This window comes from Chionomys nivalis, chromosome 11 (genome assembly GCF_950005125.1).
Source record: "Chionomys nivalis chromosome 11, mChiNiv1.1, whole genome shotgun sequence".
Taxonomy (NCBI): domain Eukaryota; kingdom Metazoa; phylum Chordata; class Mammalia; order Rodentia; family Cricetidae; genus Chionomys; species Chionomys nivalis.
In genome coordinates, this window is record NC_080096.1 from 19,635,452 (window position 1) to 19,663,434 (window position 27,983).

The 27,983-nt window shown below is 45.1% G+C and overlaps 1 protein-coding gene across 3 annotated transcripts; it reads left to right on the forward strand.

Moving 5' to 3' along the window:
• Window positions 1-270: 270 nt before the first annotated feature.
• On the forward strand, window positions 271-27,923 carry Fam76a (family with sequence similarity 76 member A). 3 transcript variants are annotated; one of them, XM_057784417.1, is made up of 10 exons: window positions 271-450; window positions 1,767-1,831; window positions 4,873-4,927; window positions 6,279-6,431; window positions 11,697-11,854; window positions 14,659-14,745; window positions 15,451-15,579; window positions 20,702-20,837; window positions 24,612-24,713; window positions 25,881-27,923. In XM_057784417.1, the coding sequence occupies exons 1-10, from the start codon at window positions 370-372 to the stop codon at window positions 25,965-25,967; spliced, it is 1,053 nt and encodes a 350-aa protein (XP_057640400.1). In that variant the 5' UTR covers window positions 271-369; the 3' UTR covers window positions 25,968-27,923. The 3 variants fall into 3 exon arrangements, with proteins under 3 accessions (XP_057640400.1, XP_057640401.1, XP_057640403.1); XM_057784418.1 differs by lacking the exon at window positions 15,451-15,579; XM_057784420.1 differs by lacking the exons at window positions 14,659-14,745; window positions 15,451-15,579.
• Window positions 27,924-27,983: the final 60 nt, after the last annotated feature.

Below are 27,983 nucleotides of genomic sequence, written 5' to 3' on the forward strand. Positions count from 1 at the left end.
CAAAGTGGGCGGAGCCAGAGAGCTTCCGCGATTTCCCCGGTCGGAAGACGCTCTCTTCAGGCGGCGCCCCCGCGTGACTGCGCTTTACATAATCGCGGCCCCGAGCGTCATAGTGGCGTAGTCCAAGCTAGACTGAATCAGAGCCGTCGGGAACGCCACGTTCCGCCCCCTCCCGCTTGATCGACGTCCAGGCGAACCAGCGAACGGCCACCCAGCCCCGGAGAACCCGCCCCCGCGCCGTCGGCCCGCCCTCGCCCGCCCGCCCTCCGCAGCCCGCGGCCGGCAGCCGCCGCCAGGTTGTGCCTGAGACTGTCAGATAAAGCGGCGGGCCGGCGGGCGGGGCGGCGGTGAACACGGTCCGGGCCGGACATGGCGGCGCTCTACGCCTGCACCAAGTGCCACCAGCGCTTCCCCTTCGAGGCGCTGTCTCAGGGGCAGCAGCTGTGCAAGGTGCGCGGGCTGGGGCGGCGGCCGGGAGCTGGGGACGCTCCGGGCGCGGCTCGGAATTCTCGGTCCTGCGAGGACGCCCGCCGGGGTCCCCTCGGGCAGGGTGTGGCCGGCCCGCTTCGCCGGGGAACGGCGCCCGGCTGGTCGGGGATTGCGGGGCACGTGGGGGAGCCCGGGGTCGAATCCAGGCCCTGGCAGCGGCGTGTCCCGGTGCTTAGCAACGGCGGGGTTTTCTTCTCGGACCCGGTGAGGTCGCGGGAGGGGACGGAGAGTCTCTTGTTTGTCTCCGACTGGCCCCCCGGCTAGATCCCCCTTCGACCGCCTTTTATCCTGCTGTGATCGCCCTGGGTACAGAATGAGGGCTCAGGGACCCCCCTGCCCCGCCTGAGATTGAACCCCGGAGTCGGGTGCTGCCTGTGAGGAACGTTTCGAACTCGGACACTTATGGGCACTTTTCAGCCAATCTCAAAGTTGGAGGTGGCAAGGCTTTATTAGGGAAAATGAAAAAAGTTCTCCAACGTAGCCTTGGAACCCACGAATCAGATGACTTTTTAGCACCTAGTTGGTAGCCTTCTGCCTTGCCCTAACCATTTTTTAACCCCTGACACGCCAGCGTTTTTATTTGTTCCTTCATCCCACTTAGTCTGTTCAACTGCTCTAACAGTTAAGTCACCAAGCCCGTGTGAAGTGGCCGTTGACGAATTCTCTGATATTTCAGAATGTCTGATGTGTGTAGCTCACCAAAAAAAAGAAAACGAAAAATATGCTCACATTTTTTTCCTCTTTCCTTCAGCTATTCGTGTTTACTGTGTCTGGAAGATAGTGCTTCAGTAAAAACTACGATTTAAAATTTTCTTTTTGTTGGTTTCCAAGACAGGGTCTCCCTTGAAGCCCTGGCTGTCCTGGAACTCAGAGATCTGCCTGCCTCTGCATCCCAAATGCTGGGATTAAAGGCCTGCGCCACCAAGCTGAGTCTAAGACTGATTTTTTTTTTTTAAAAGGAAGTTCTATAAACAAAACGGCTTTATTCTGTCTCCTTCATTTCCCAAGTCCTCGTTGGTATCCCACAATGGCAGATAGCTAGCGCTGGAATCTAGAGTCTCATTACCAGTCTGGAGCTTATTCATGCATGTATTAGTTTTACAGTTTATGAGTCGTCCATACAATTCCTGCCCCACACCAACAGCAGGGACGTGATGCAGATATGACAGAGGAGGAAAATGACTCACTTCAAGCATAGTGGCCCGGGCTCTGCTTCCTCCCAAAGCCTCTTTCCGCTCCCCACTGCCTTTTCCAATGATCACCTCCTTTCGTTTCAGGAATGCCGGATTGCACACCCTGTTGTGAAGTGCACCTACTGCAGGACTGAGTACCAGCAGGAGAGGTAGGGTTCTGGGTGTCCACCAAGGAGGTTTTCTTTTCCTTGCTGTTTTGTTTTTTGATTTTTTTAAGACCGTAGTCCAGGCTAGCTTTCAGTTTGAGGCAGTTCTCACCTTCAGCCTTTCTAGGGTTGGGACTAAAGGTGTGTGCCACCATTGCCTGGCCAGAACACACATTTCAAAGCATAGTAACATTAAAAAATATATATATGCCAAGCATAGTGGCATAGGTCTTTAATCCCAGTACTCAGGATGCAGAAGCAGGTGGATCTTCCAGTTAAAAGCCAGCCTGGTCTACAGAGTGAGTTCCAGGATGGTCAGGGCTACAAAGAAAAGCCCCATCTCAAGAAACAAACCAGCAAACAAACAAATAAATAAATATAAATAGACTGATTTTGTAAAGTTTCTGCTTAAATTTCATGTACACATAGGGCTGTAGTTAATTGTAGCAACTCTTTTGTTTGTTTTTGGGTGGGATCTTACTATGTAGACAAGAGTAGTAATAGTTTCTTCTTTTTTTTTTTTTAAAGTTTCATTTTTGTTGTTAAATGTGTTTGTGAGTGCAGGTTCTGGTAGATGCCCCTGAAGCTGAACTTAAAGGTGGCAGTGACCTACCTTACATGGGCACTGAAAACTGAACGTGGGTCCTCTAAAAGCAGCAAAAGTGGTTCTAACCAGAACCATCTCTCCAGTCCCAGAGATTCACTTACCTCTGCCTCCATAGTGCTGACATCAAAGGTATTCACCACGGTGCCGGCTAGAACATATAGATTTGTAGTCAGTTGCATTATACACAGACTAGGTAGTTTGCTGTATATTAATGGGTACATATAACATGCATGTCATCTCCTATAACCCATTGTTTGTTTGGATCTTTATTTCATGAGTGCAGTTTTTTGCCACTTTGTAAAATAAGTGGGGAGCAGAACCCTTGATGGTGCAGGTGTATAATCCCAGGGACTGGTGAGACCTCGTCTCAGATAAACACGATGTGTAAAATGATCAAATCTGTAATCCCAGGGACTGATGAGACCTTGTCTCAGATAAACACCACATATAAGATGATCAAGGATCTGAAAGATGAATGACATGACTTTAAACATTTGAGCAGGCTGGTTGAACACACACTTTAATCCCAGCTCTCAGAGAGAGAGAGAAAGAGAGAGAGACCCTGTCTCACAAAAACAGCAACCACCCCCACCACACATACACACATGCATACAATAAAATACTAGCAGTCCTTTAGTTGCAGCACTGGTTTGCATAATGAGCTGCAGGCCAACCATCAAAGCTACATAGTAAGACCTGTGCAAAAAAACCAACAAGCTGGGCAGTGGTGGCGCACACCTTTAATCCCAGCACTTGGGATGCAGAGGCAGGTGGATCTCTGTGAGTTCAAGTCCAGCCTGGTCTACAGAATGAGTTCCAGGACGGCCAGGACTGTTACAGAGAGAAACCCTGTCTCAAAAAATAAGAACAAAAGAAGTATATTCTGGTAAACACAAAAAGGTACTTCCCTCCATAAAACTACAGTTAAATCTCTTTCTTTCTTTCTTTCTTTCTTTCGTTCTTTCTTTCTTTTTTTTTTTTTTTTTTTTGGAGTGCTTGGGATCAAGCTCAGGGCCTTCCATGTGTAGGCAAGTGCTCTGTCAGCTGTGTCCATACAGGCACTGGGGCTACAGACCCACACCACCATGTCCTGAGTTTCAATTCAGTTTAAATGTTCTTGACTCTGCGGTATTTAGTTTTTCTTTTTGTTTTTTTCCTCTCTCTCCCTCTCCCTCCCACCCTCTCCCTCCTTCTCCCTCTCCCTCTCTCTCTCTCTCTCTCTCTCTCTCTCTCTCTCTCTCTCTCTCTCTTTCCTTTTAAAACGGGTTTCTCTGTGTAGCTCTGACTACCCTAGAACTAGCTTTGTAAACCAGGCTGGTCTCAAATTCAAAGATACATCTGCCCGTGCTTCCCAAGCTCTGGGCTTAAAGATGTGTGCCACCATGCCCACCTTGTTGTTCTCCTTTTCAGCTTGATGGCCCCCTCTATAGGAATGGTAGGTGTAAAGGGCTAGGCTGTGTGTGATGTACTGTGTAGCTCTGGCTGGCCTGGAACTTGCTATGCTGGCCTCTGATTCTGAGTATTGGGATTAAAGGCGTGTGCCACCACATTGACTGATTTGGCTTTATTTGAAGATGGAGCTTCTGTAGGCAGATTGCTTAGTTCAGGCATTTTGGTCCTATCATGACCTTTAGATCTTCACAAAGCAAAGGAAGTATTTATTTGATTAGTGCCTAATAAGGGAAATCACAGACACTAAGTATTTGTCCATAGCCGGGCGGTGGTGGCGCACGCCTTTTATCCCAGCACTCGGGAGGCAGAGGCAGGCGGATCTCTGTGAGTTCGAGACCAGCGTGGTCTACAAGAGCTAGTTCCAGGACAGGCTCCAAAACCACAGAGAAACCCTGTCTCGAAAAACCAAAAAAAAAAAAAAAAAAGTATTTGTCCATAGCATCTATTTCCCCATGTATGGTTTGCACATTCTTCCTTGCAAAGGAGACTGTGATCTCAAGTTCATACCCAGACACACATTTTATTCCTCACCTTAAACTTCAGCTACTTATCTGAAGTGGAGAGAATGAACTTCCTTTCTGGTATTTCGTTTCAGTTTAACAACATACTTTGAGGGCCTTTTCCATCCATGATAGTTTTGCTTAAGGATGCTTAAAGGGTGTCATAGTTAAATCTGGCACGGTGACCTCACACCTGTAGTTCTAGCATATAGGAAGGTAAAGCTGTTCTCAGTCACATAACGAGTTTGAAGCCAGTACGGGCTATATGAGTAAAATACCAGACGGGTGGAGGCGGGGCCGGGGAGGGAAATAATCTGAGGTAACTCATTCTCTCTTTGAACTAGGGTTTCATCATTAGTTTATCAAATGTCCAGAGTATACATCCCCTAACCCCGGCACCTTAGCAATGACAAATTCTTTGAACTTCAACAGAATAGTTTTCAGATGTTCTAAGAGAAGTCTTGTTTCATTGTTTTCATTAACAGTAAAACCAATACAATATGCAAGAAGTGTGCTCAGAATGTGCAGCTGTATGGAACGGTGAGTAGGATTTTTTTTTTTTTTTTTTTTTTTTTTGCTTTTTTCGAGACAGGGTTTCTCTGTGGTTTTGGAGCCTGTCCTGGAACTAGCTCTTGTAGACCAGGCTGGTCTCGAACTCACAGAGATCCACCTGCCTCTGCCTCCCAAGTGCTGGGATTAAAGGCGTGCACCACCACTGCCCGGCCGATGAGTAGGATTTTTTTTTTTAATATTTATTTATTTATTATGTATACAATATTCTGTCTGCGTGTATGCCTGAAGGCAGAAGAGGGCACCAGACCTCATTACAGATGGTTGTGGGCCACCATGTGGTTGCTGGGAATTGAACTCAGGACCTTTGGAAGAGCAGGCAATGCTCTTAACCGCTGAGCCATCTATCCAGCCCCCGAGTAGGATTTTTTTGAACCAAAATCTCAACAGGAGTGAGTACTGAGATCTCTCAGAACTCAGCCTTCCAGGCTGGAGCCATGACTCAGTGGTGAAGAATACAACCATGTGTAACTCCATTCCCATATATATATAAAACACTTGACTTTCCTTTTTTTCCTTCCCTTCTCTCTCCCTCCTCCTGTCTTTCCCGCCTTCCTTCCTGAGTCATGGTGTGTTGACATAGGGCACATGTGAAGGTCAGAGGACAGCTTTGTGGAAGGAGTTCTCCTCCACCTTTGTTAGTTCTGGGACTGGCAAGCTTTGCCCATTGAGCTGTCTCTTCAACTGTTTTTTTGTTGATTTGCATCAGGGTGTCACTGTCTGGCTCTGGCTGTCCTAGAACTCACTCTGTAGACAAGCTGGCCTCAAAATCATAGAGATCCACCTGTTTCTGCCTCCCAAGAGCTGGGATTAAAGGTGTTTACCTCCATGTTTGGCCTGTTTTTCTGAGACAGTGTCTCATGAGTCCCAAGCTGGCTTCAAACTCAACTATGTTCTAAGGATTTTTTTGTTTAAGTTTCTTCATGGACACTTATGAGCTTTGATTATTTGTTACTTTTTTTTTAAATAAATAATTGCCATAGTGGTGCACACCTTTAATCCCAGCACTCGGGAGGCAGAGGCAGGCGGATCTCTGAGTTCGAGGCCAACCTGGTCTACAAGAGCTAGTTCCAGGACAGGCTCCAAAGCTAAAACCCCCCAAACAAACAAACAAATAAATAAATAAAATCGGTAATCCTATGGGGGTTATTTTTTTATGATGCTGAGAATTGGGCTTCATTTAAACACTGTAGGGGCAGATGCATGGTGTTTGGAATACATGTTTACCATGTGTCATGGGCTACAGTGTGGGAATTGCTGCTGTAAAAAATGGGCCGGTATTTTATGACATACTTACTTGATATTTTTTCCCTCTTTTAAGCCTAAGCCTTGTCAGTATTGCAACATAATTGCAGCGTTTATTGGCAATAAATGCCAGCGCTGCACGAATTCAGAGAAGAAGTATGGACCTCCATACTCTTGTGAACAGTGCAAGCAGCAGTGTGCGTTTGACAGGAAAGATGATCGAAAGAAGGTAAATTGCTGGGTTTTCTTTTTTTTAAATTATATTGTGTCAAATCAGGTAGGCAAAATTTTGAGTTCCTGTTCTGCTTCTGTTGTTGACCTTGGGGGGTTAGACTGTTTTCTTTATCAAATCTAGACCAATATATTTTAGCATTTCTGTAAATAATTTTTTTGTTACATGTATTTATTGTGTGTCTGAGAGGGATGTTGCCACAGTGTATGCATGTGTGTGTGGGGAGGTGGGCGGTGGATAAGCTCTCTCCTTCCACCATGTGGGTTTCAGGGATCAAACTCAGGTGGACAGGCTTGGTGCCAAGTGCCTTACCCATTGAACTTGCTGTATATGTGCATATCACATGTGTGCTTGGTGCTGGACAGGGTCAGGAGTGGGCATCATCATATCCTTGTACCTGGAGCCAGGTGGGGTTGCAGGTCACCATGTGCATGCTGGAATCAAGTCTGGGTTCTCTACAAGAATAACAGTACTCTTACCCACTGAGCCATCTCTTCAGTCCATCTTCCCTTTTGATTTTTAAGACAAGGTCTCTATGCATGTGGTTAGCCTGGAACTCACTGTATAGTCCAGGTTGGCCTTGACTGTTGAGATTAAGGTGTGTGCCACCATGCTCTGTCCATTTCTTCCCATTACAATTACATTTTATATATTTACTTCTGTGTTCATGTGTGTGCCCACCCTTGTCCCACAGGCACACCTGTGGAGTTAGAGGGCAGCTTGTAGGAGTTGGTTCTCTCTTACCATATGCTTTCCCGCTATTGATCTAGGCCACCAGGTTTGGCAGCAGGCGCCTTTATCTGCTCAGCAGTCTTGCTGGCCCCTAACATTTTGTGTTTATTTACTTTTTTTTTTTCAAGACAGGTTTCTCTGTGTAGGCCTGGCTGTCCTGGAACTTGCTTTGTAGACCAGGCTGGCCTCAAACTCAGAGATTCCCCCTGCCTCTGCCTCAGAGGTGTTGGGATTAAAGATGTGTACCACCACCGCCCATCTTTCCCTAACACTTCTTAAGAATTCAGATTAGGGCCTGGGAGATTGCTCAGTGGATAAAGGTTCCTGCTACCATGCCTGATGACCTGAGTTCATCTCCAGAACACACATGGTGGAAAGTGAACACTGACTTCTGTAAGTTGTCCTCTGAACTCCACATGCATAAACAAGCCACCTCCCTTGGATAAATAATAATGTAATAAAATTTTAAAATGATTCAAATTATAGTGAGTGATATTACATGTAAGTGGTAATTGGCAAAAGTCTAGGTAAGTCTTAAAAAAGTAGAGATTATAGCATGAGTGAAATGATGGTGCCAGTATTACTATATAGCTCCAGATGTTTCTCTGTTGATGTTAACCATCACAAGATGACATCGCATAGATGTGGAGTTGCAGTGTCTTGATGGATCAAAATGGATTGGAGTTTGATCATACTGTTCTCTCTATACTTGAAACCTTCTGGGGGCTTCCATTTCCTTTTTTATTTTTTCTTTCATTTTTTTCGAGACAGGGTTTCTCTATGTAGCTATGACTGTCCTGGAACTCACTCGTAAATCATACAGGCCTCGAATTCACAGAGATCAGCCTGTCTCTGCCTCCCAAGTGCTAGGATTTAAAGGCGAGCGCCACTACCACCTGGCTGTGGCTTCCATTTAAATCAAAACTTCCATGCTTGCGAGGTCTTACCCAGCACTCGGTTTCATTCTGCGCTCTCCTCTCACCTGTGACCCACCTTTCAGTCTCCAGGCATCTGGTTTTCTTCTCTCTGCCTTTGTGCTGGCAATTCTTGGCTTTATGCAGCCTTTCCCAGAGTGTTTTAATTGGTTTCTTTGTCTTAATTTGGATGACACCTCTTTACAGAGACTTTTCGGGAAGAAGAGGAGGTGAGACAGGGTCTCATATAGCCCAGGCTGGCTTTGTACTCCCTGTGTAGCTGAGGAAGAATTTGGATTCCTGATCCTCTTGCCTCTGCCTCCCTAAGTGCTGGATTACAGAGGTACACCACAGCACATGCCAGAGACAATCTTTAATTTCATTGGTTACAATTCATATCACTGCTTTATTTTCTTCAAAATGTGACGTTATGAAAAATTATCTTCTAGCTGGGCGGTGGTGGCGCATGCCTTTAATCCCAGCACTCGGGAGGCAGAGGCAGGCGGATCTCTGTGAGTTCGAGGCCAGCCTGGTCCACAAAGGGAGTTCCAGGACAGGCTCCAAAGCTACAGAGAAACCCTGTCTCGAAAAACCAAAAAAAAAAAAGGAAAAGAAAAATTATCTTCTATATTTCATGTTTCTCTCCCCGTTAGGTTGTGAACTCTTTATCTATCTTTTTTCTCTGTTGCAGTTCTAGTGACCTAGACATAGTAAGGAGGTTGTAAGGAAACACTTAGGAATGAGTATATTATAATCCTGAAACTCTGTCAATGCCCAGAGGTGTCTGTGCTCTCAAGATTGACTCTTTATAACCATATTTATTAATTTATAGTAGAAGGAAATAACTTTCATTAATGAGAATATTCCTGTCTGCCAGCTGGGACACCTTTCCATAAGCAAGATTTTGGAAAAGCTGTATTAGTAAAATTAGGAGATACCTTTAGTAGTGTGCTTCCCTGGGCTGCAGAGATGGCTCAGTGGTCAAGAGCACTGGCTGCTCATCCAGAGGATCCAGGTTTGAGTCCTAGCGCCCACACGGCAGTTCACAACAGCCTCTTAAACTCTAGTCCCAGAGAATCCAAGGCTGCCTTCGGCCTCTGAATGCACCACACACAAATGGTGCATAAACATAGACAAAACACCCATACCCATAAATAAAAGTAAAGAAAAATAATAGTGTTCTGTTCATCTCCAGGGATAGGGGACAATTTGGGCTTTGCAGTATGCTAGACCTGAGTCCTTCTCTTTCCTGGGTCTAGCTGAATGATCTTGGACAAGTGATTCTCTTTATGTGACCATTTATTTATCTTTTCCTTGGGGAATAACAGCTACAGCAGAGAAACAGGGAGACTGAGTGAGGTAGTTACAGAAAATAACTTTTGTTTTGTTTGTTTGAGACAGGCTTTCACTATGTAGCCCCAGATGACCTGGAACTCTGTAGCTCAGGCTGGCCTTGAACACATAGCTATCTGGTATAGGAGGTTCTTCTGTTCATGTGTTGCTTTTATTGGTTAATAAATAAAGAAACTGCTTTGGGCCTGATAGGGCAGAACTTAGGTAGGTGGGGGTAGTGGGACAGAATAGGACAAATAGGGGACCCTCTCCTTGCAACAGCTGTCTGCCTGCTTCTGCCTTCTGAGTGCTAATGTTAAAAGATTGTACCACCACACTTGACTTTCTTTTGTTTTTTGAGATAAAGTTTCATGTAGCCCAGCTAGCTTTGGACTCACTATGTACTAAGATTGGCCTGAACCCCTGGTCCCCTTGCCTGCATCTCCTGAGTGCTGGGATTATAAGCATGTGTAACCACACTGAGATAAAATTATTTTTTTAAATCAAATTTTATTTTTATTTTAAAATATTTTAAATAAGGCTAGGCAGTGGTGGCACACACCTTTGATTTCAGCATTTGGGAGGCAAAGGCAGACATCTGTGTTTGAGGCCACCCTGGGCTACATAGAGAAATTCTGTCTCAGAGAAAACCAGACAAAATATTTAAACTAAAATATAATTATATCCCTCCCCTCAACCTCTCCCATATTTCCTGCTCTCTTTTCTCTCAAATTTTAGGCCCTCTTCTTCTTTGTTGTTGTAGCCTACATACTTATGAACACATAAACATGTAAGTGCAACCTGCTCAGCCCACTTAGTGCTATTTGTATGTATATGATTTCAGAACTGACCACTTGGTATTGGATAACCAGTTAGGGGACTCATCCCAGGGAAAGACTCTCAGCATTCTTTAGTTGCCTGTAGTCTAGATAAAATTCTTTTTGTTTGTTTCATTTATTTTTATTTTATTTTATTTTTTTCCATGAGAGGATTTCTCTACATAGCCTTGCTGTCCTGGAACTCACTGTGTAGACCAGGCTGACCTCAAATTTAGAGATCCACTTGCTTCTGCCTCCTGAGTGCTGGCAGCAAAGGCATGCACCACCACGGCCTTGAATTTTTTTTTTTTTTTTGGTTTTTCGAGACAGGGTTTCTCTGTGATTTTGGAGCCTGTCCTGGAACTAGCTCTTGTAGACCAGGCTGGTCTCGAACTCACAGAGATCCGCCTGCTTCTGCCTCCCAAGTGCTGGGATTAAAGGCATGCGCCACCACCGCCCGGCTTTTGACATGTTTTTGTTTTCTTTTTTTTTAATTTATTTAACTTTATTTTATGTGCATTGGTTTGAAGGTGTCAGATTCCCTGGAACTGGAGTTATAGACAGTTGTGAGCTGCCATGTGGGTGCTGGGAATTGAACCTGGGTCCTCTTGAAGAGCAGTCAGTGCTCTTAACCTCTGAGCCATTCTCTCCAGCCCTTTGTTTTCTTTTGAAACAAGATCTTAACTTAGTTCCTGGCTTGGAACTAACTCAGTTTGTAGCCCAGGCTGACCTCAAGCTTATGAGCCACCACACCTGTATTGGATATTCCCCTTAAAGCAGAGTTAGAGTTTAAAATTAGAGTTTAAAAGCAAAGTTGTTGGGACTGTGGAGCTGGCTTGGGTTACCCTTACAGACCTGGATTCAGGTCCCAGAGCCCATGCGACAGCTCTTAACCATGTGTACTCAGTTCCAGGAGTTAGATGCACCCTTCTGCACTCCAGAAACAGCAGACATTCGAGTGGTGTACAAACACACACTTGGGCAGAACACCCATACACAGAAGATAATCCTAAAACATTTAAGACATTGGCCCAGGTGTGATGGCACATGTCTTTAATCCCAGCCCTTGAAAGAGTCAGACAGATCTCTGTGGACTACTAGTGAGTTCCAGGAGAGCCAAGGATACTTGGTAAGAGCCTGTCTCAAAAGAAAAGAAGTTTCTCTGTGGAGTAGCCCTGGCTGTCCTGGAGCTCATTCTACAGTCCAGGCAGGTGTCACACTCAGAGATCTACCTGCCTCTGCTTCTGGTCATACACTATAAAGCAATCAATTTTTACGTGTATGGCACCATATTAAGTGGTTTATGTACATCGTCACTAAATCCTGTGACTTGCTCCAGGCTCACCCAGCTTGCAAGCAGCAGGACTGGAGATTAGCTGAAGTGATTCTATTGCCAGTCCTCATGGTCTTAGTGCTCAGGGTTAAGCACTGATCTCACCTCCTCTTCATTTTGTCTCGTCTTTCAGGTAGATGGGAAGCTGCTGTGCTGGCTGTGTACGCTGTCCTACAAGCGTGTCCTTCAGAAGACCAAAGAACAGAGGAAACACCTGAGCAGCTCTTCTCGAGCCGGCCATCAGGAGAAGGAGCAGTACAGCCGCTTGAGTGGTGGCAGCCATTACAACAGGTAACCCCAGGTCCATGAGAGGACTGCAGGGGCCAGCAGTCCAAGTGCCTCACTCCTCAGGCCATCAAGGAGGGTGCTGCCTCAGAAGTTTCCTCTTGCTATCAGCCTTTGACATACGGGGAGGTTTCTGTATCATGTCTTTAAGGTGTGTAGAACTTGTAAGTGGAATTCTCAACTTTAATCATGCATAATCCCTTGGGGATTGGATGTTTTATTTTCTGGCTAGAGAGAGCATTTTAAATATATATTTGGACAAATAGTTGATAGGTATTCTAGATTTTGTCAGGATGGGAGCCAGTTGAAAGATGTCCTTTTGTTGATGGCTGAAGCTTCCATTTAGAGTGTGTACAATGATGAGAACAAGGGCGTAGGTTTAATCCTGCCTCTAGCAAATTTTCTCATGGACAATGAGAAAGAGGCTAGTGTTACCTCATGGGGTTGTTGTGAAGGTAAATTACGCAGTACATGAATAGCAGTTTGTTTTCTAATGACAGTATTCAGTGGGTTTTAGCTGGTTTTTGTTATTGCTGTCATTATGGGTTGTTTGTTCACTAGGCATTATTAAGTACTCTCGTGGGCCGGGGCCTCTGCTGGGAATACAGAGATGAATAAAAGCCATGCTGCTCTCAGTAGTGTGCCTTCTGGTAGAGAAGACAGACTTATAATCACATCATCACAGTCTAATGCAATGGGCACCACCTTGAAAACTCATCTAGATCAGGAAGGTAGGAAGGCTGGCTTGGGGAGAGCTTGCTGTAACTGCCCCTGGGTGGATTGTACTTCCAGATAACGGCAAGGCGAGGCGTCCTAGGAGAGGGACTAGCGCTCAGAGGACCACAGGGCATGAGGTCACACAGAGCCCCGGAAAACATCAGCCCATTTGTGTTGTAGGAAACTGGAGGAGGAGCAAAGGACTCTGCACACATAGTCGGGCTTGTGGGCAGCCACCGAGGGGCCTGTGCAAGGGAAAGACCTAGCTTGTATTGGCAGTAATTACCCTGACTAGTAGAGAAAAAAGGAACCAAGGACTGAGAATATAACTCAGTGTAGTGTTTGCCTAATGTTTGTAAGGCCTTGGGTTTCCAGCTCTTCCCATTGGGGCTGCTCTCTTTATGCAAGTATAGATAAGCTAAGAACAGGAACTTCCATCTCAGCCTGGAGGTGGTGGTGCATGCCTGTAATCACAGCATTCTGGAGGTAGAAGCAGAAAAATCAGGAGTTCAAGAACAATCTGAGCTATATAGGGAGTTCTAGTCCAGCCACAGCTACCTAGGGAGTTCTAGGCTAGTCACAGATAAATAGGGAGTTCTAGGCCAGCTGAGCTACATGAAACCCTGTCTCATCTTCACATACCCCAGCTTCTCCCACCCTCACCCCTACTACACACATACAAAGAACCACCCTGAGGCACTGCATTGAGAGACAGACAAAGTTCTTTGGAGTGAAGATTATCAGAAACTTAGATATGTGGGTCAGTAAATACATATAGGCAGTTGCCGGGTGAGTAAAGGATAGTTCTCTGGTTTCTCATGGGGATGAACAGATGGAGCATAAAACCAGGAAGGGGAGAAAAAAAGTTCAGTTTTTGAAATGCTTGTAGCAAAATTGTTTATAGCTGCTGAGCCTGGATCTGAGAAGATTCAGACACAAGCCAGTAGTAACTCATTTAAAAAAAAAATTACTAAGCGTGGAGATGATTTTACATCAAGGGTCCTGCAGCCTCAGTCGAGCTTAATTCAGTCGGATGTCACATAGTGTCTGGAATCTGCATCGTGACTCTAATGGAGGCCATCCCATTAGGACTGTGTGTTTGGATGGTAGAACTCAGAGGAGACCCTGAGAGCAGAAGTTGGAAGCATTCGGTATTCAAGAATCAGGAAGAAGACATCCCCGAAATAGGAAGTCTGAGTGATCAAGAGTTCCTAGGATAGAGCAGTCTCTGGAATCACATACTGAGGAGAGGTCAAGTAATAAGAGGTCTAGTGACTGGGGAGGTGGCTCAGCAGTCAATAGCACTCATTGATCTTCCAGAGGATCTGGAATCAATTCCCAGCACCTGCATGGTGGCTCCCAGCCATCTGCAGCTCTAGTTATAGGAGATCTATGTCCTCTTCTGGCCTTTGAAGACACTAGTCATGTACACAATGTGCAGATGTACAGTGCAGACAAAATACCCACACAAGATAAAATTATTTTTTAAAAAAGCGTGGAACACCCTTGGGTGTGCCATTGGGACATCTGTCAATATAAAGGGCTTTCGTGCCAGCTGCATACTCCCAGCTCTGATGTTACAGCCAGTTTTGGGTGACTGTACTAGTCTTAAAGCTAGTTTTATGGTGGCACTGAGGTCCCGAGTGAGTTCATAGAGATGTGATTAGGAAGGCTAGGGGTTCAAATGTGCCCGCTTGGCTCTTGTTACAGTTTCCCTGCTGGATGTCCTTGGCTAGGCCAGAGCCTAGCTTGTCTGTACTTCCCAGAGCTACGGGATGGAAGCTGCATGGGGATGGAGATGGAAAAGGCTCTCTAAACCAGAGACATTCTCCTTACAGTTTGAGAAGCTCTGTTTTCATGCCTATTAATCAGTCAGGCAGTACTTACTTACATTAAGGTCAAAATGGTTTTTGATCCTGTGGAAGCTGGCTATTCATGCATCCAGGCATCCTATAAAGCACCTTGGTAGGTTTTACTAATCAGATAATAAGCTGTTGCCCAGAACACTGTTGGTCCATTTGACAGACTTTCCTTGGAGTGTTTTATTAATCTTTGATTTCTAATGTGTGTCTCTCTCTTTTTGCCATCAAAAGCCAGAAAACACTTTCTACATCTTCAATTCAAAATGAAATCCCAAAGAAAAAATCCAAGTTTGAGTCAATCACAGCTAACGGAGACAGGTGAGCCAGATGGAGTTTGAGTACATGCACTTGAAATGCATACATAGTTCTTGACTACACTTGAGGGTGTACCTCGGAGCTAGCCCGGGTCCTGAGTGGACCTTTTATGGATGCTGTGCTAGTCACTTGATAGCTGTAGATCAGCGCTACTGAGAGCTGTTTATCAACTGAATATAAGAATGCAGTAGGCTTGCTGGCCCCTGCTGTAGCCTCGGAACTGAGGTTGAGTCAGATAGGTGATCTTGAGTTCAAGGCCAGGCCACAGAACAGGATAGTTGGGTGTGATGGCAGACCTTGTAATCCCAGCACTTGGGAGGTAGAGGCAGATAGATCTCTGTGAGTTAAAGGTCAGCCAGGGCTACATAGTGAAGCCCAGTTCAAAAATAAAAAATACCTATTTAGAACTAGTAACTAGATTAACTGTAGTTAAATTCTTCAGTCTGTTAAGAAAGTCTAAGAAGTGAGGAGGTGAATGTTTTTCTGTGTGGTCTGTGCCTGTAGCCTCCAGGAAGAGTTGGTTAGAGAGAGAGCAGAGGTGGGGTTGAAGGCAGGGCTGCATGTCTGCAGGATGCTATACGCTTCTTCAGAGCCTTCCCATACAGATGCTGGGACAGACAGAGTAAGAGACAGTTCAATGGTTTTGTTTCGTTTTTTGGCCTGCCTAAATGCATATTTTCATTGCTCGCTTTCCTTTCTCCTTCTCAGCGATGCTTCCTCTCATGAGCTGCTTTGTCCTAATACCCAGAGCCCGTCTGTGTTGGTGCAGTGGGCTGCTTCCCAACAGAGTCTTGGAGCCATCCATTTTCCTGTTCCTCCAGGCCCAGGCATCCTGAAGTGAGATCACCTGACACTTGCCCAAAGTCCTTGGAATCTTCTTCATTCTGAGAACTCGCCTTTGCCGCTCTCTCTCCCAGCAGCGGAAGGGAGGGCCTTATCAGGGTGGCTGTTGCTTTATCTCACAGAGTGTAAATTGTCTGTGGATCTCCTCTCCCCTGTTGCATTTTTATTTACTTGATTTCAGCTCCTACCAAGGTAGTGCCTGTTGACATAAGTTTAATTGGTTTTCAACTTCTTGAGTCTTCTGGAAATGCCTATGTTTTTCAGGTTGTATGTGGGAAAGAACCAAGCAGGCCAACTTTCTGCATTCTTTTGAGCACCTAGTTGGGCTGTTTTGAAGAAAACAGATATGCCCATCATCTTTGCATGATCCTGTGAAAACTGCTTCAAGGAAGGAGTTTTTGAACCACTAGGAAGTAGGCCACTAAAGCCCAACACTGTACTTCCAGACCCACCATTCCCATCTGCTTACTTATCCCCAGGCTGTGCTAATGGTCCCAGGAAGCTTGTTCATAGGTGCAGTTCTGCCAGCCCAGTCTTTAGCGGTTTTACCTCTTGCCAGCTTGTTTGTCTGGAGGTGTTGCCGCCAGCCTGTCTGTTGCCTTAGAGGCACCAAACTAAAACCTAGACTGGCCCTACAGATTGTTGAATCACATCCGGCCACAAGTAAGGATGGTTTTGCTCAGCGGGATGATGCTAGTCCTTGCCTCCTTGCCTAGATACTTGGTCTTTTTTATGCCTTCCAGAGAAGACATTAAAAGATCATTTTCCCGTACTGTTTTTGTGTGTATGTGATTCTGGGAATTGTACTAGGACTTCCCACCTCTTAGGAAAGTGCTCTACCACTGGGCTGTATCCCTAACCTCATACTAATTTAAAAAGTTCTTGTTTTTATTTTATCTGTGTAGGGAGGGGAGGGTTAGCGATAGTCTCCCTGTGCAGTTTTGGTCCTCAGACTTGAGGCAGCTCACTGATTACAGGATGTGCCACCATGTTTATCCTATAATTTGAAAATGTAGTAATTATTTCTGCTGCCACAGAAATGTTCATCCATAAACAGATTTCTTTTGTATGTTCCTACATTATTAGTGCTCTTAATAATTTAGTCTACTTGTTTGCATTTCTTTTAAGCATCCATGACACAGCATAAGTTATATTTTGTTATCCTTTTTACTTTTTGTGGGGTTTTTCCTGATCTTTTTCTTTGTTTTGGAAAAAGCATTCTAAAGCTGGGCTGGTGTCACCCACCTGTCACCCCAGCACTCAGGAGGTGGAGGCAGGAGAATCAAGAGTTCAAGGTCATCCTCAACTACATAGGGAACTCAAATCAGTCTGGAGTACGTAAAACAGTGCTTCAAAAAACAGTAACAAAAGAGGCATTTCTATAAATTTTGATACTTCTTTTTTTTTTTTTTTTTTTGGTTTTTCGAGACAGGGTTTCTCTGTAGCTTTGGAGCCTGTCCTGGAACTAGCTCTTGTAGACCAGGCTGGTCTCGAACTCACAGAGATCCGCCTGCCTCTGCCTCGCCTCCTGCGTGCTGGGATTAAAGATACTTCTTAAATATTCTAACAATACTTTATTTATAACTATGAAATGCTTCAGGAATTTACTTGTCATCCTTACAAAGCAGCTATGCTGGTCTTTGTTTTTTTTTGTTTTTTTGTTTTTTTTTTTGGTTTTTCGAGACAGGGTTTCTCTGTGGTTTAGGAGCCTGTCCTGGAACTAGCTCTGTAGACCAGGCTGGTCTCGAACTCACAGAGATTCACCTGCCTCTGCCTCCCGAGTGCTGGGATTAAAGGCGTGCGCCACCACCGCCCGGCTTGGTCTTTGTATTGTTCCAATTTTAGTATATGTGCTGCCAAAGCAAGCACTTCATATATGTGTGTGTGTGTATAGAGAGAGAAAGAGAGAGATAGAGACAGAGAGAGAGAGAATATGTGTATCTGTATAAATGGGGGAGTATATAAATGTGTATGTGTATAAATAAGAGAGGGTCTCCTGTATCCCAGGCTGGTCTCATTCTCTGTGTAGTAGAGGATGACCTTGAACTTCTGATTGTTCTCTTCTCTACCTCCTGAGTACTGGGATTACAAGCATGAACCACTTTTGCCAGGTTTATGTATTACTAGGGATCCAGCACAGAGCCTGTGCGTGCTGGACAAGTACTATCTGCTGAGGTACATCCCCCTAGCCCTGACGTATGACTTATACTCATATACTCAGGATGGGAGCAGCTTTTGAGTAACTGCTGAGTGCTTCCTTAGCATAAGGCCTTTAGTTTCAATCTCTAGCACTAATTTTTTTAATTTATGCTTTTGCTTTTTAAATTTTATTCTTTATGCCTTCTGTATGTATGTTGCTTCATGACAGTTCTATGGTGATCTTATATTGCCATAATATTCTCTTATTTAATATTGAGGCATGTTGATTAACATTCTCTCTCTGTCTCTCATATAGACCTGGCTGAACTGGAACTTTCTGTTAAATTGATAAGAATATTGCTATACCTGGTCTTTGCCAAATATTTAAGAAGCAGTCCTGGAACTTTCTTAGCTTAGCACCCAGGGATCTGCCTGCATTAATAGTGTGCACCACTGTGCCCCGCCTCATTGTCCCTTGGCTTTTCATGTTGTAGACAGAACACATTATCTTAGCTTTCTTTGATGTTTTGATACCCAGAAGGTGTACTTAATTGTTTTCCAGTAGTCTACAAAAGTCGCAGCCCCCACTCTGTATTTTGTAATCCATAGTTAAAATTGTGACCCAGACTTTGTTATTTGAGGAGCATGAGTCAGACAGCGTTCCTTCCCTGAGAAAACAGACCTGTCACTCTTGCCATACTGCTAAGTGCTCCTAGGTGGTCCAGAATCAACTTAGCAGTGGTTGGCAGCCAGGCATCTACAGTTTGTCATTTCCAAAGAACCCTTTAAATTTCAGTTTATCCTCTGCCTTTGAGCAGTGCCTGCAATATTGGGCTTCCTGTGGCCTTTGCTTTGTTACCACAACCCTGTTTTGATTCAACCAGGAAAAGAGTTGTTTGTCTTGAGGGTGGGCTTTGCTGTTCAGCACTAGCTGGCCTTGAATCTCCTATCTCCCTGCAAACGAGAACCTGTTCTTGTGCTAAAAGCTTTCAGAAAAGGCAGGAAACATCCTGGAGCAGCAGTAAATTCCCTGTGTGTGGAGGGATTTGGAGGGACTAGCTTTCTGCCTTGAGTAAGACGGGAGCTAGACTCAGAGGATCGGGCCCTAATGTAGGGTGTGCATGAGGCCCTAGCTTCAATCCCCAGCAGTGCCAACAGCAACAACAGAGATAATTCCCTAAGAAGCAGGTAGAGCGGAGCTGAGCTTTCGGGGCTTTGGAGACAATGAAAAGTTACCCTAGGTCAGCAAGTACTCTGCCCTTCCTTGCTAGAGTTATGAATTTAAATAGGCTCTGTGGGGATGCAAGGAAATGTCCGGAACTGAACTTGGAGAAGACTGATGGGCCCTTATCCTGAATCCCTATTTTGTTATTTTGCATTGGCTCTTGCTCGTCCCTCACTTGCCCTTGTGCACATTCATCAGTCTGGTCTTCCTCCAGTGCTCTGTTCAGATGCTTCATGTGGGCAGGGTGAGGGTGAGGCTGGGGTCAGTGGTTGGTGTCCTGCAGCCCCTGCACAGGAGTATCTGACTTGCCAGCTGTGAGGGGCATATGCAGTAGAAAGGTTGTTGGGGTTCTTCCAGTGCTGCATGTTAGCTGCCACGTAAGACTCAGGAAGGAGCAAATGCAAGGGGGCTGTGAGTTGTTGCTCTGTTGGCAGAGGATTGAGATTGGTGTCCAGATTTGTGTGTTGCTTTAAAGATTGTCAAGAAAGTAAAGAACTTCCTTTGAGGGTTCCTTGGAGAAACACAGGAAGTGACCATTTGGCAGTGATTGCTTGTTTTCTGAGGTACCTTTGATACAACTGAAAACTTTGGATCCTCATCAAGAAAAGATTTTGCATGGGCAGAATTTCAGGGCCTTACGGATTCCCTGTAATGGGAGAAAGTGGGAGGGTCTGCTAAAAGGACGTGAGCATCACCGGTGTTGACAAAGTGGAGAGTTGTAGGAAGCATGTGCTGTGACTGGAGTTTCACCTTTGACCCCTTTTCCACTACACAACACATTCTTTTTTTTTCTTCTTCTTCTAAGGCAGGGTTTCTCCGAGTAACAGTTCTAGCTGTCCTGGAACTAGCTCGCGTAGACCACACTGGCCTTGAACACACAGAGATCTGCCTGCCTCTGCCTGCCTCTGCCTCCCGAGTGCTGGGATTAAAGGCGTGCACCACCACTGCCCATCTCAAATTCTTTTTGTTGTTGTTTGAAACCAGGTCTCATACTATGGTTCCAACTGTCCTGAAATTTACTATATAGCCTAGTCTGGCCTCAAACTCAGAGATCCACCTGCCTCTGGCTCCTGAGTGCTAGGAGTAAAGGCATGCGCCAGCCCCAGCCAGCTGGTGTTTCAGTTTCTTAGGCGCTGAAACCCATCACAGGACTTAGGGCTGGGCATGTGCTCATAATTGATAGTCTATCCAGAACTCTAGGAAAAGTTCTCTAATCACAAGCTTGGCTGTATCACCAGAAATCCCAGAGACCTTCAGTGAACCTGAAGTAGTATATGAATGATGTAGTATATGACTTTTAGGATGTTGCATTCTGTTGGTCCCACGTATGAGAGGTTGTGGGGTTGTGGTTTGGGTTGGCATCATTTTCTGATGACTACTTTTCTTGTGTTTAGTTCAAGTCCAGCAGATCCTGGTGAATCTGATGTGGACAGAGCAATGTGCTTTTTTGGTGGGAATTTAGATAGTTACTGAAGCCCCCAAGTTCACCATCAGGTGACCTGGTGTATGTTCTTTTTTTTTTTTTCTTTTAAATTTTCGAGACAGGGTTTCTCTGTAGCTTTTTGGAGCCTGTCCTAGAACTAGCTCTTCTAGACCAGGCTGGCCTCGAACTCACAGAGATCCACCTGCCTCTGCCTCCCAAGTGCTGGGATTAAAGGCGTACACCACCACCGCCTGGCCTGGTGTATGTTCTTAAGTAGAGAAAAGTTTTCCATTCAAGTTATGGAATTTCTGTCTCCATTTTCCACCCAGCTTTTCCCCAGACCTGGCTCTGGATTCTCCTGGCACTGACCACTTCGTTATCATTGCCCAGCTGAAGGAAGAGGTGGCCACTCTGAAGAAGATGCTGCATCAGAAGGATCAGATGATCTTAGAGAAAGAGAAGAAGGTATGATGTCACTGAAGCCTTTCAGGCCAGAGATTGACAAAATGAAGGTCCATGGGATGGGTATGATGCTTCCTCTCTGTTGGGTACTTACCATTGGTGGCTTAACAGAGAGTCTGTGGTCAGCTTGGGATCCTCTGAGAAGATGTCTGTTTGCCAAGTTGACTTGGGATGGCATTAGGTTGGCCAGCCACCTCAGCCAAGGGGTTCAAAAATCTGATTTTTTCAGCATTTCCAAGGAACTCCTGCTTCTCAGACAGGACATTGGCTAATGAAACCAACATCAGGATGTGAAAATGACGTGAGACCGAGGTCGTAGTTCAGCCGCGAAGTACTTGTCTAGTGTGCACCAGACAGACCAGAGTTCAGTCTCCAGCAAAGAGCATATAACAGTACACTCTGTGTGTGTGTGCTCACACGTGCACACATATGGGTGGTGAGGAGGGGGCAGGTTCCTGGGTACGAAACCCAGGGTCCTGTGTGTGTTAGGAAATGCTGTGCCACTGAGCTACATTCTTAGCTAACATAGTACGTAGTGTGAGCTGTCATAGAAGGTTGCCATCTCAATATACTTTTTAAATTTTGTAATTTTTTGCCCTAGCCTGGAACACACTCTATAGACCAGACTGTCCTCAAACTCAGAGTTCTGCCTGCCCTACCTCCTGAGCGATGGGATTAAAGACGTGTACCATCAATGCCCATCTTAGATTTATTTCTTAAGTGTATGAGTATTTGCCTGCATGTGCATATGTACACCACAGTGTGCATGGCATCCTTGGAGGTCAGATGATGACATTAGAACCACTGCATCCGGAGTTACAGCTGGTTGTGAGCCACCATGTGGATGATGAGAACCAAACAAGTGCTTTTTCCCGCTGAGTCAACTCACTGGCCTTTTGCATGTTTTTGTTGTTGTTGTTGTTATTGTTGTTTTGTTTTTGTTTTTTTTCCAAGATATGGTTTCTCTGTGTATCTCTGGCTGTCCCAGAACTCACTCTGTAGACCAGGCTGGGATTAAAGGCATGTGCCACTACACACTACAACCCAGCCACGTTTTTTTTGTTGTTGTTGGTGGTGGTGGTGGTGATTTTATAGACCAGGATGGATTGAACTCAGCTGCCTGCATCTGCCTCCTGGGTGGATTAAAGGTGTGCACTACTATCGCCTAGCTGTGTTGTCTTGTGTTTTAAAGGGAAGAAGAGTTTACTTTTGCCTGTAGTTGGAGGGATTGTCTATGCAGGGAAGACCTGGCAGGAGGTGAGGCCATCCCAGTGTACCTGTAGCCAGGAAGCAGAGCTTATTTATGTGTATGGGTGTTGTATGTGTGTCTGTACACCATGTGCATGCAGTGCCCACAGAGTCCAGAAGAGGGCGTCAGTCCTCTGGAATTGGAGTTAGAGATGGTTGTGGGCCACCTTGTGAGTGCTGGGAATCAAACCTGTATCCTCTTCAAAAGCAACAAGTGCTCTTAACCGCTGGGCTATCTCTCTAGCCCTTGTTTTTGTTTTTTTTCATTTATCATAAATTTTTTTTTCTGTGTATGTGTGCATGTTGAGGCAGGCGAGGTATGTGCGCATAAATGTGGAGGTCAGGATAACTTGAATCCTCTTTCTATCCTACTAGGTGGATCCTGGGAATAGCACCCAGGTTTTTGGGTTTGGTGGCTAGCTTCTTATACCAGTGGTTCTCAACCTTCCTAATGCTGCGACCCCTTAATATGGTTCACGTGTTGTAGTGACCCTCAACCATAAGATTATTTTTGTTGCTACTTGTTAACTGTGTTATGTAGCTGGATGGTGTTGTTACACTCCTTTAATCTCAGCACTCCAGAGGCAGAGGCAGGGGATCTCTTGAGTTCAAGACCAGCCTGATCTACAGAGCAAGTTCCAGGACAGTCAGGGTTACATAGAGAAAACCTGTATCCAAAACAAAACAAACACCTAATAGTATGAATCGTGATGTAAATATTTTTGGAGATAGAGGTTTGCCAATGGGGTCTCAGCCCACAGATTGAAACTGCTGATTTGTACTTACAGAGCCACCTCCCTGACCCTTGTCCTGCCGTACAGTCGTCACTTCCTGGAACTTGCCCTAGAGACCAAACTATCCTTGAACTTGTGGCAGTCCTGCTTTTGCTTCTCAAGTACTGGGATTCTAGATACATGCTAGGATTACATACATATATAGTCCAGGCTGGGCTTGAGTTCATGTGCTGCTCAGGGTGACTTTGAACTTCTGATCTTCTGTTTCCCAGTTCTGTGATTACAGGCATGTACCACCATGCATGGTTTAAATTTTATAGAAGTTCCTGTGTTTTCATGCATTTGGCTGTGGGGGTGGGGGGATCCTAAGACCTTGTGCACGTTAGACACACTTCACCTCAGCCCCCAGTACCTGTATCTTTTCCACTCTGCCATATAGCTCTTGTGTCCTGTACCTTCCAGGATGAAAATCACACTGCCTGGTTAGGACACCATCTCCCTGCGTTGTGCCTGCCTCTCTGTAGTCCTGTCTGCTGAGACTGTAAAGTCGTCAGCCCTTGAAATAACAGCCCTTGGTGGCGTATCTTTGTGCCTTTATCCATATTGTTCTGCTTCCATGCCTGTTATTTTGTCTCCACTCAGCTCACTAATCACTGTTAGCTGCCCTCCTCTAAACCAGTAGGCAGGAGTCTGGAGTTGGAGATCAGCACCACATTAACACTGCTGGTCCTCATGGCATACTTAACCTTTTAAACCTCAGGCTGCTATAAAGATCAGACACAGTCTGAGTTAATTTTTAAAACAAATAGGGCCAGTTAGATGACTCGGCGGGTACAGGTGATTGCCTTCAAACCCAGTGGTCTGAATTTGATCCCCAGGATCTACATGGTAGATAAAACTGACTCCCTCTCTGACCACTGCACGCACGCTGTTGTATACAGACCCTCACATGTAAATAGATAAGCAAGTGTAACTTACAAATCTTTTAATAAACAAAACAATAGGTACAGTGAGGTGGCTCAGTTGGTACAGTGCTGGCTTCCAAAGCCTGACAACCTGAACTGGATCCCTGGAATCCATCTGTAGGTGAAAGGAGAGTCAATGCCACATAGTTGTTCCCTGACTCCATGTGTGCTGTGTGACTTTTGTGCACACACATATCATGCACAAATAATAATAGAATAAAAAATTTTGAAATAATAAGTGAAGATTGAATAAAATAATAAAACCATTTATTTTGGAATTGAAAGCAATCATTACTCTCATCTCCTCTCAAACCCTGTCAGCTTTTACTTCTGTTGTTGGAGAATCAAATCTTCAAAGGATTAGTAGTTTAAGTATCTAAAAGTTTTTGCTGTTGTTGTTTGGGTGTATGTTTGTTTTATTTGTTTTTGAGATAGTCTCACTACTTAAGCCTAGACCGGCCTTGAACTCAAGGTTGCCTTCCGCACTAGGGGGGGGCGGTGGGTGGTGTGCAGCTGTAACCATAGCCACTTGGGAGACTGAGACAGGAGAATTCTTGACCCTAGGACTTTGAAGATAGCCTGGGTGACAAAACCCAAAAAGGAAGAAAGGAGAGAGAGATTGGAGGGGAGAGGGCAAGGAAGAGGGAAGGGAGAAAGGTAGTGAGCTCAGGAGTTTGGGGATCCTCAGAGAAGCCTTAAGGAAAAAGAATGCCGTGTGGCCGTTGATGGAAGTGGGCTTCAGTAAGTTGGAAGACTGTCTTTTTAGATCTCTGGTACCAGAACATTCACCATTATCAAGGAGTTTAAGTCACTCGGACTTTTTCCTTCAGATTACGGAGCTGAAGGCTGATTTTCAGTATCAGGAGTCTCAGACTCGGGCCAAAATGAACCAAATGGAGAAAACCCACAAAGAAGTCACAGAGCAATTGCAGGTGAGTGAGCGGGGAGCAGTGTGCTCAGGACTGTTGATAACCATCCCTTAGATGGCTTTCGCTCTGAGTGTTTACAGAATACACAGAACCCCTTCAGACAGCTTTCATTTTTTATTTAAATTGGGTGTGCTTTCATCTTTTTATTTTTAAAAGATTTATTTTTTATTATGTATACTGTGTTCTGTCTGCATGTTTGCCCGCAGGCCAGAACAGGACACCAGATCTCATTGTAGATGGCTGTGAGCCACTATATGGTTGCTGAAAATTGAACCCAGTTCCTCTGGAAGAGCAGCCAGTGCTCTTAGCCTCTGAGCCATCTCTCCAGCCCTGTGTTTTCATCTTTTTCTCTCAAGAACTGAAATTTTATTTGTTTTTTTTTGTTTGTTTGTTTTTGTTTTTGTTTTTTCGAGACAGGGTTTCTCTGTGGTTTTGGAGCCTGTCCTGAAACTAGCTCTTGTAGACCAGGCTGGTCTCGAACTCACAGAGATCCGCCTGCCTCTGCCTCCCAAGTGCTGGGATTAAAGGCGTGCGCCACCACTGCCTGACAAGAACCGAAATTTTAAAATATGCTTTTTTATTTTATTATTTTTATTTATTTATTTATTTATTTATTTATTTATTTATTTATTTATTTTTTGATTTTTCGAGACAGGGTTTCTCCGTAGCTTTTGGTTCCTGTCCTGGAACTAGCTCTTGTAGACCAGGCTGGTCTCGACCTCACAGTGATCCACCTGCCTCTGCCTCCCGAGTGCTGGTATTAAAGGCGTGCGCTACCACCGCCCGGTGCTTTTTTTATTTTTTTAATTCACCAGATGTGAGTCCAGATGTCTGAATTACAGATCTCCCTATCTTGCTCATTAAAGCTTCCTGGTTGGTCGTGTTGCACACACCATCTTTTTGTGCAGTAGTCCCAAGGGCTCAAGCTCACCAGTGCACTTCTACCGGAAACTGTTTTACTTAGCCAGGTGTCAGGCCCCAGAACTTGCTGTTGATTTCTCCTCTCTGGACCAGTGTCTGCCTCGTAGTGTTCCCTCCTTTACGTCTACACAGACAGCTGCCCTTCCTGTTGTTATTATTGCCCATTAAATTCACTCTGCACAGAAGCCATGTACCAACTAGCCTGTGAAAACTCCTCTTGCACTGACTTTTTATTTTTATTGTTTTTAGGCCAAAAACCGAGAGCTTCTGAAACAGGCAGCTGCTTTGTCCAAGAGCAAGAAGTCTGAGAAGTCAGGCACCATGACGTCTCCATGAAGACCATGAGAAGGCTCCCACAACAACAGCCGCTGCTCCTGGGTCAGGGTTGGCCACCCGGCTGTTCTCTGGGAACTGTGCTTTCTTACAGAATCTATTTTCCTACCGTCACCCTTCTTTGTGCGAATGTAGCGGGCTGAGTGGAAACACCTGGTTTGTGCTGTTACGACTGCATGCTCAGCGGTTGGGGTTTCAGACCTCCTCCTCCTCCTCTGCTCCCCTGTGCTCCTCCCTCTCTGTTTCTATAGTGGTCACTGCTCGGTGTTCTGTGCAGAGTTTCTGTCCACCGTTACACCTGCCATCCTCACGCGCAAGTAGTCTGTCGTCACTGTGCACCACTGCCACCCCCGAGCCTTGAAAACTGCCACCTTGAGACTTCGTGCAGGGAGAGCTTTCTCTCGCCAATAAGCCTTTGCTTCAGGGTATACTCTTGGGTTTTTCCAGGTATATTATGTATGACCTTTGTACTATGTATAGACAGAGTTTTATTTATTTTTTAAAAAGGAAACCTTTTCTTGATAAAGGAATGATGGTAGCCTAGTTAGTTCTTGTAAAAGCAATGCCTCTTTGAAAAAAAAGAAAAATAATGCAGTCTCGTTTGCTAGTTTTTAGTAAAAGAATCCGATCTTTTCTTTCTCGTTACCTTGGAGTTCCAATGCTAAGGTAATGCTGGAGGCTAAGTGTGGAGCTAAGTGCCTTCGGAGGACTCTGTGGAAGAGCATTTGAGGAGATGCTTAAGGGTGCAGAGAACTGACCAGTCTGTCTTTAAGTAAGGGCAGAAAGAACGGTTGTCCAGGTTATACTGGACACTCCCTCCTCTATCTACCCCTCCTTCTCCTTTTACATAATTTCAAATTCCCACACTGCCACTTCTTTTTTAAAAACATACCTGTTTTTTGCTTGTGTCAGCTGTCATACCAGGCTGTTAACAGAACATTTTTTTTTTAATTTTATTTACCATGAGCAGATTCAAGTGGGATAAGATTTGAACTTGAGTGTTTCCGGGGTCAGCAGGGCTGCTTAGACGTGGGCTGTGTGGATGGGGAGAATCTCACTGCACCTCCCTTCCTCTCGCCCCATCCTCTGCGCCCCCCCCCCTTCTTAATGACGATGTTAGAAAACAAGTACTCCAGGGAGTAGCTGGGCCTCCCTGAGTGTGCTCTTCTCCCATCTTCACACAGCAGGACGGCAGGAAGGGAGAGGGTAGTGTGTGCCATGACCCAAAACCAGTCCTGGGATCAGTGCAGGTGGTGCTGGAGTCAGAATGGATCATGAAGACAGGTAACACTTGTCCCGCATCCCCAGCGTTGGGCAGTGGAGTTCGCTGTTCCCCGCAGGTGCTCTGTAGATTGCGATTGCATTCTCACAGATGGACAGCTGCGGACATGAGGGGCATGAGGGTTGTCTCCTCCGGGAGGAGACTTGAAGGAGTGTTGTTATGTCACTGGGTAGGGAGTGCGGGAGAACTGCTGAGCGAGTCACTTGGTCCCTTTCTGAAGGAGAATCTTGTAAGCAGAGATGACTACTGTCTGTCATACAGTGTTTTCAGATGCGTTTGTGCTGGCTGGGGAAAGATGGTAGAAAAGAACGACAGTCGTGGTTTCTTAAAACATCAGACTGAGAGATTGTGGCTGTGAAGTGTGACAGTATACAGACGCTTATTTAGTTTTATACTAAATCTTTTTTTAAGGTCTTAGCATTTAATATTCAGCAAACCTACACATTTTCTAAACTATCATGAGCTCCTGAAAGGTAAAAGGGAAACCTCAGTCTTGAAATGTTGATTTTTTTTTAAATCATGACAGCATTTTACCATAAAATTGAGTAACTTTTGGTAACACCTTCCGTTTCTTTGTATGTTTGTAATAATGGACATTTTAAAACACAGGAATGTTTTGGTTTGTACAGACTTTGGCAAATGTGTGTTAATAAAATTCATATTGACTCAGATCAATATTTTGACTCAGTTGCTGGGTTCTGTCTTCCTCCCCTTTCTCCTCTCCCTCCCTTGCGCTC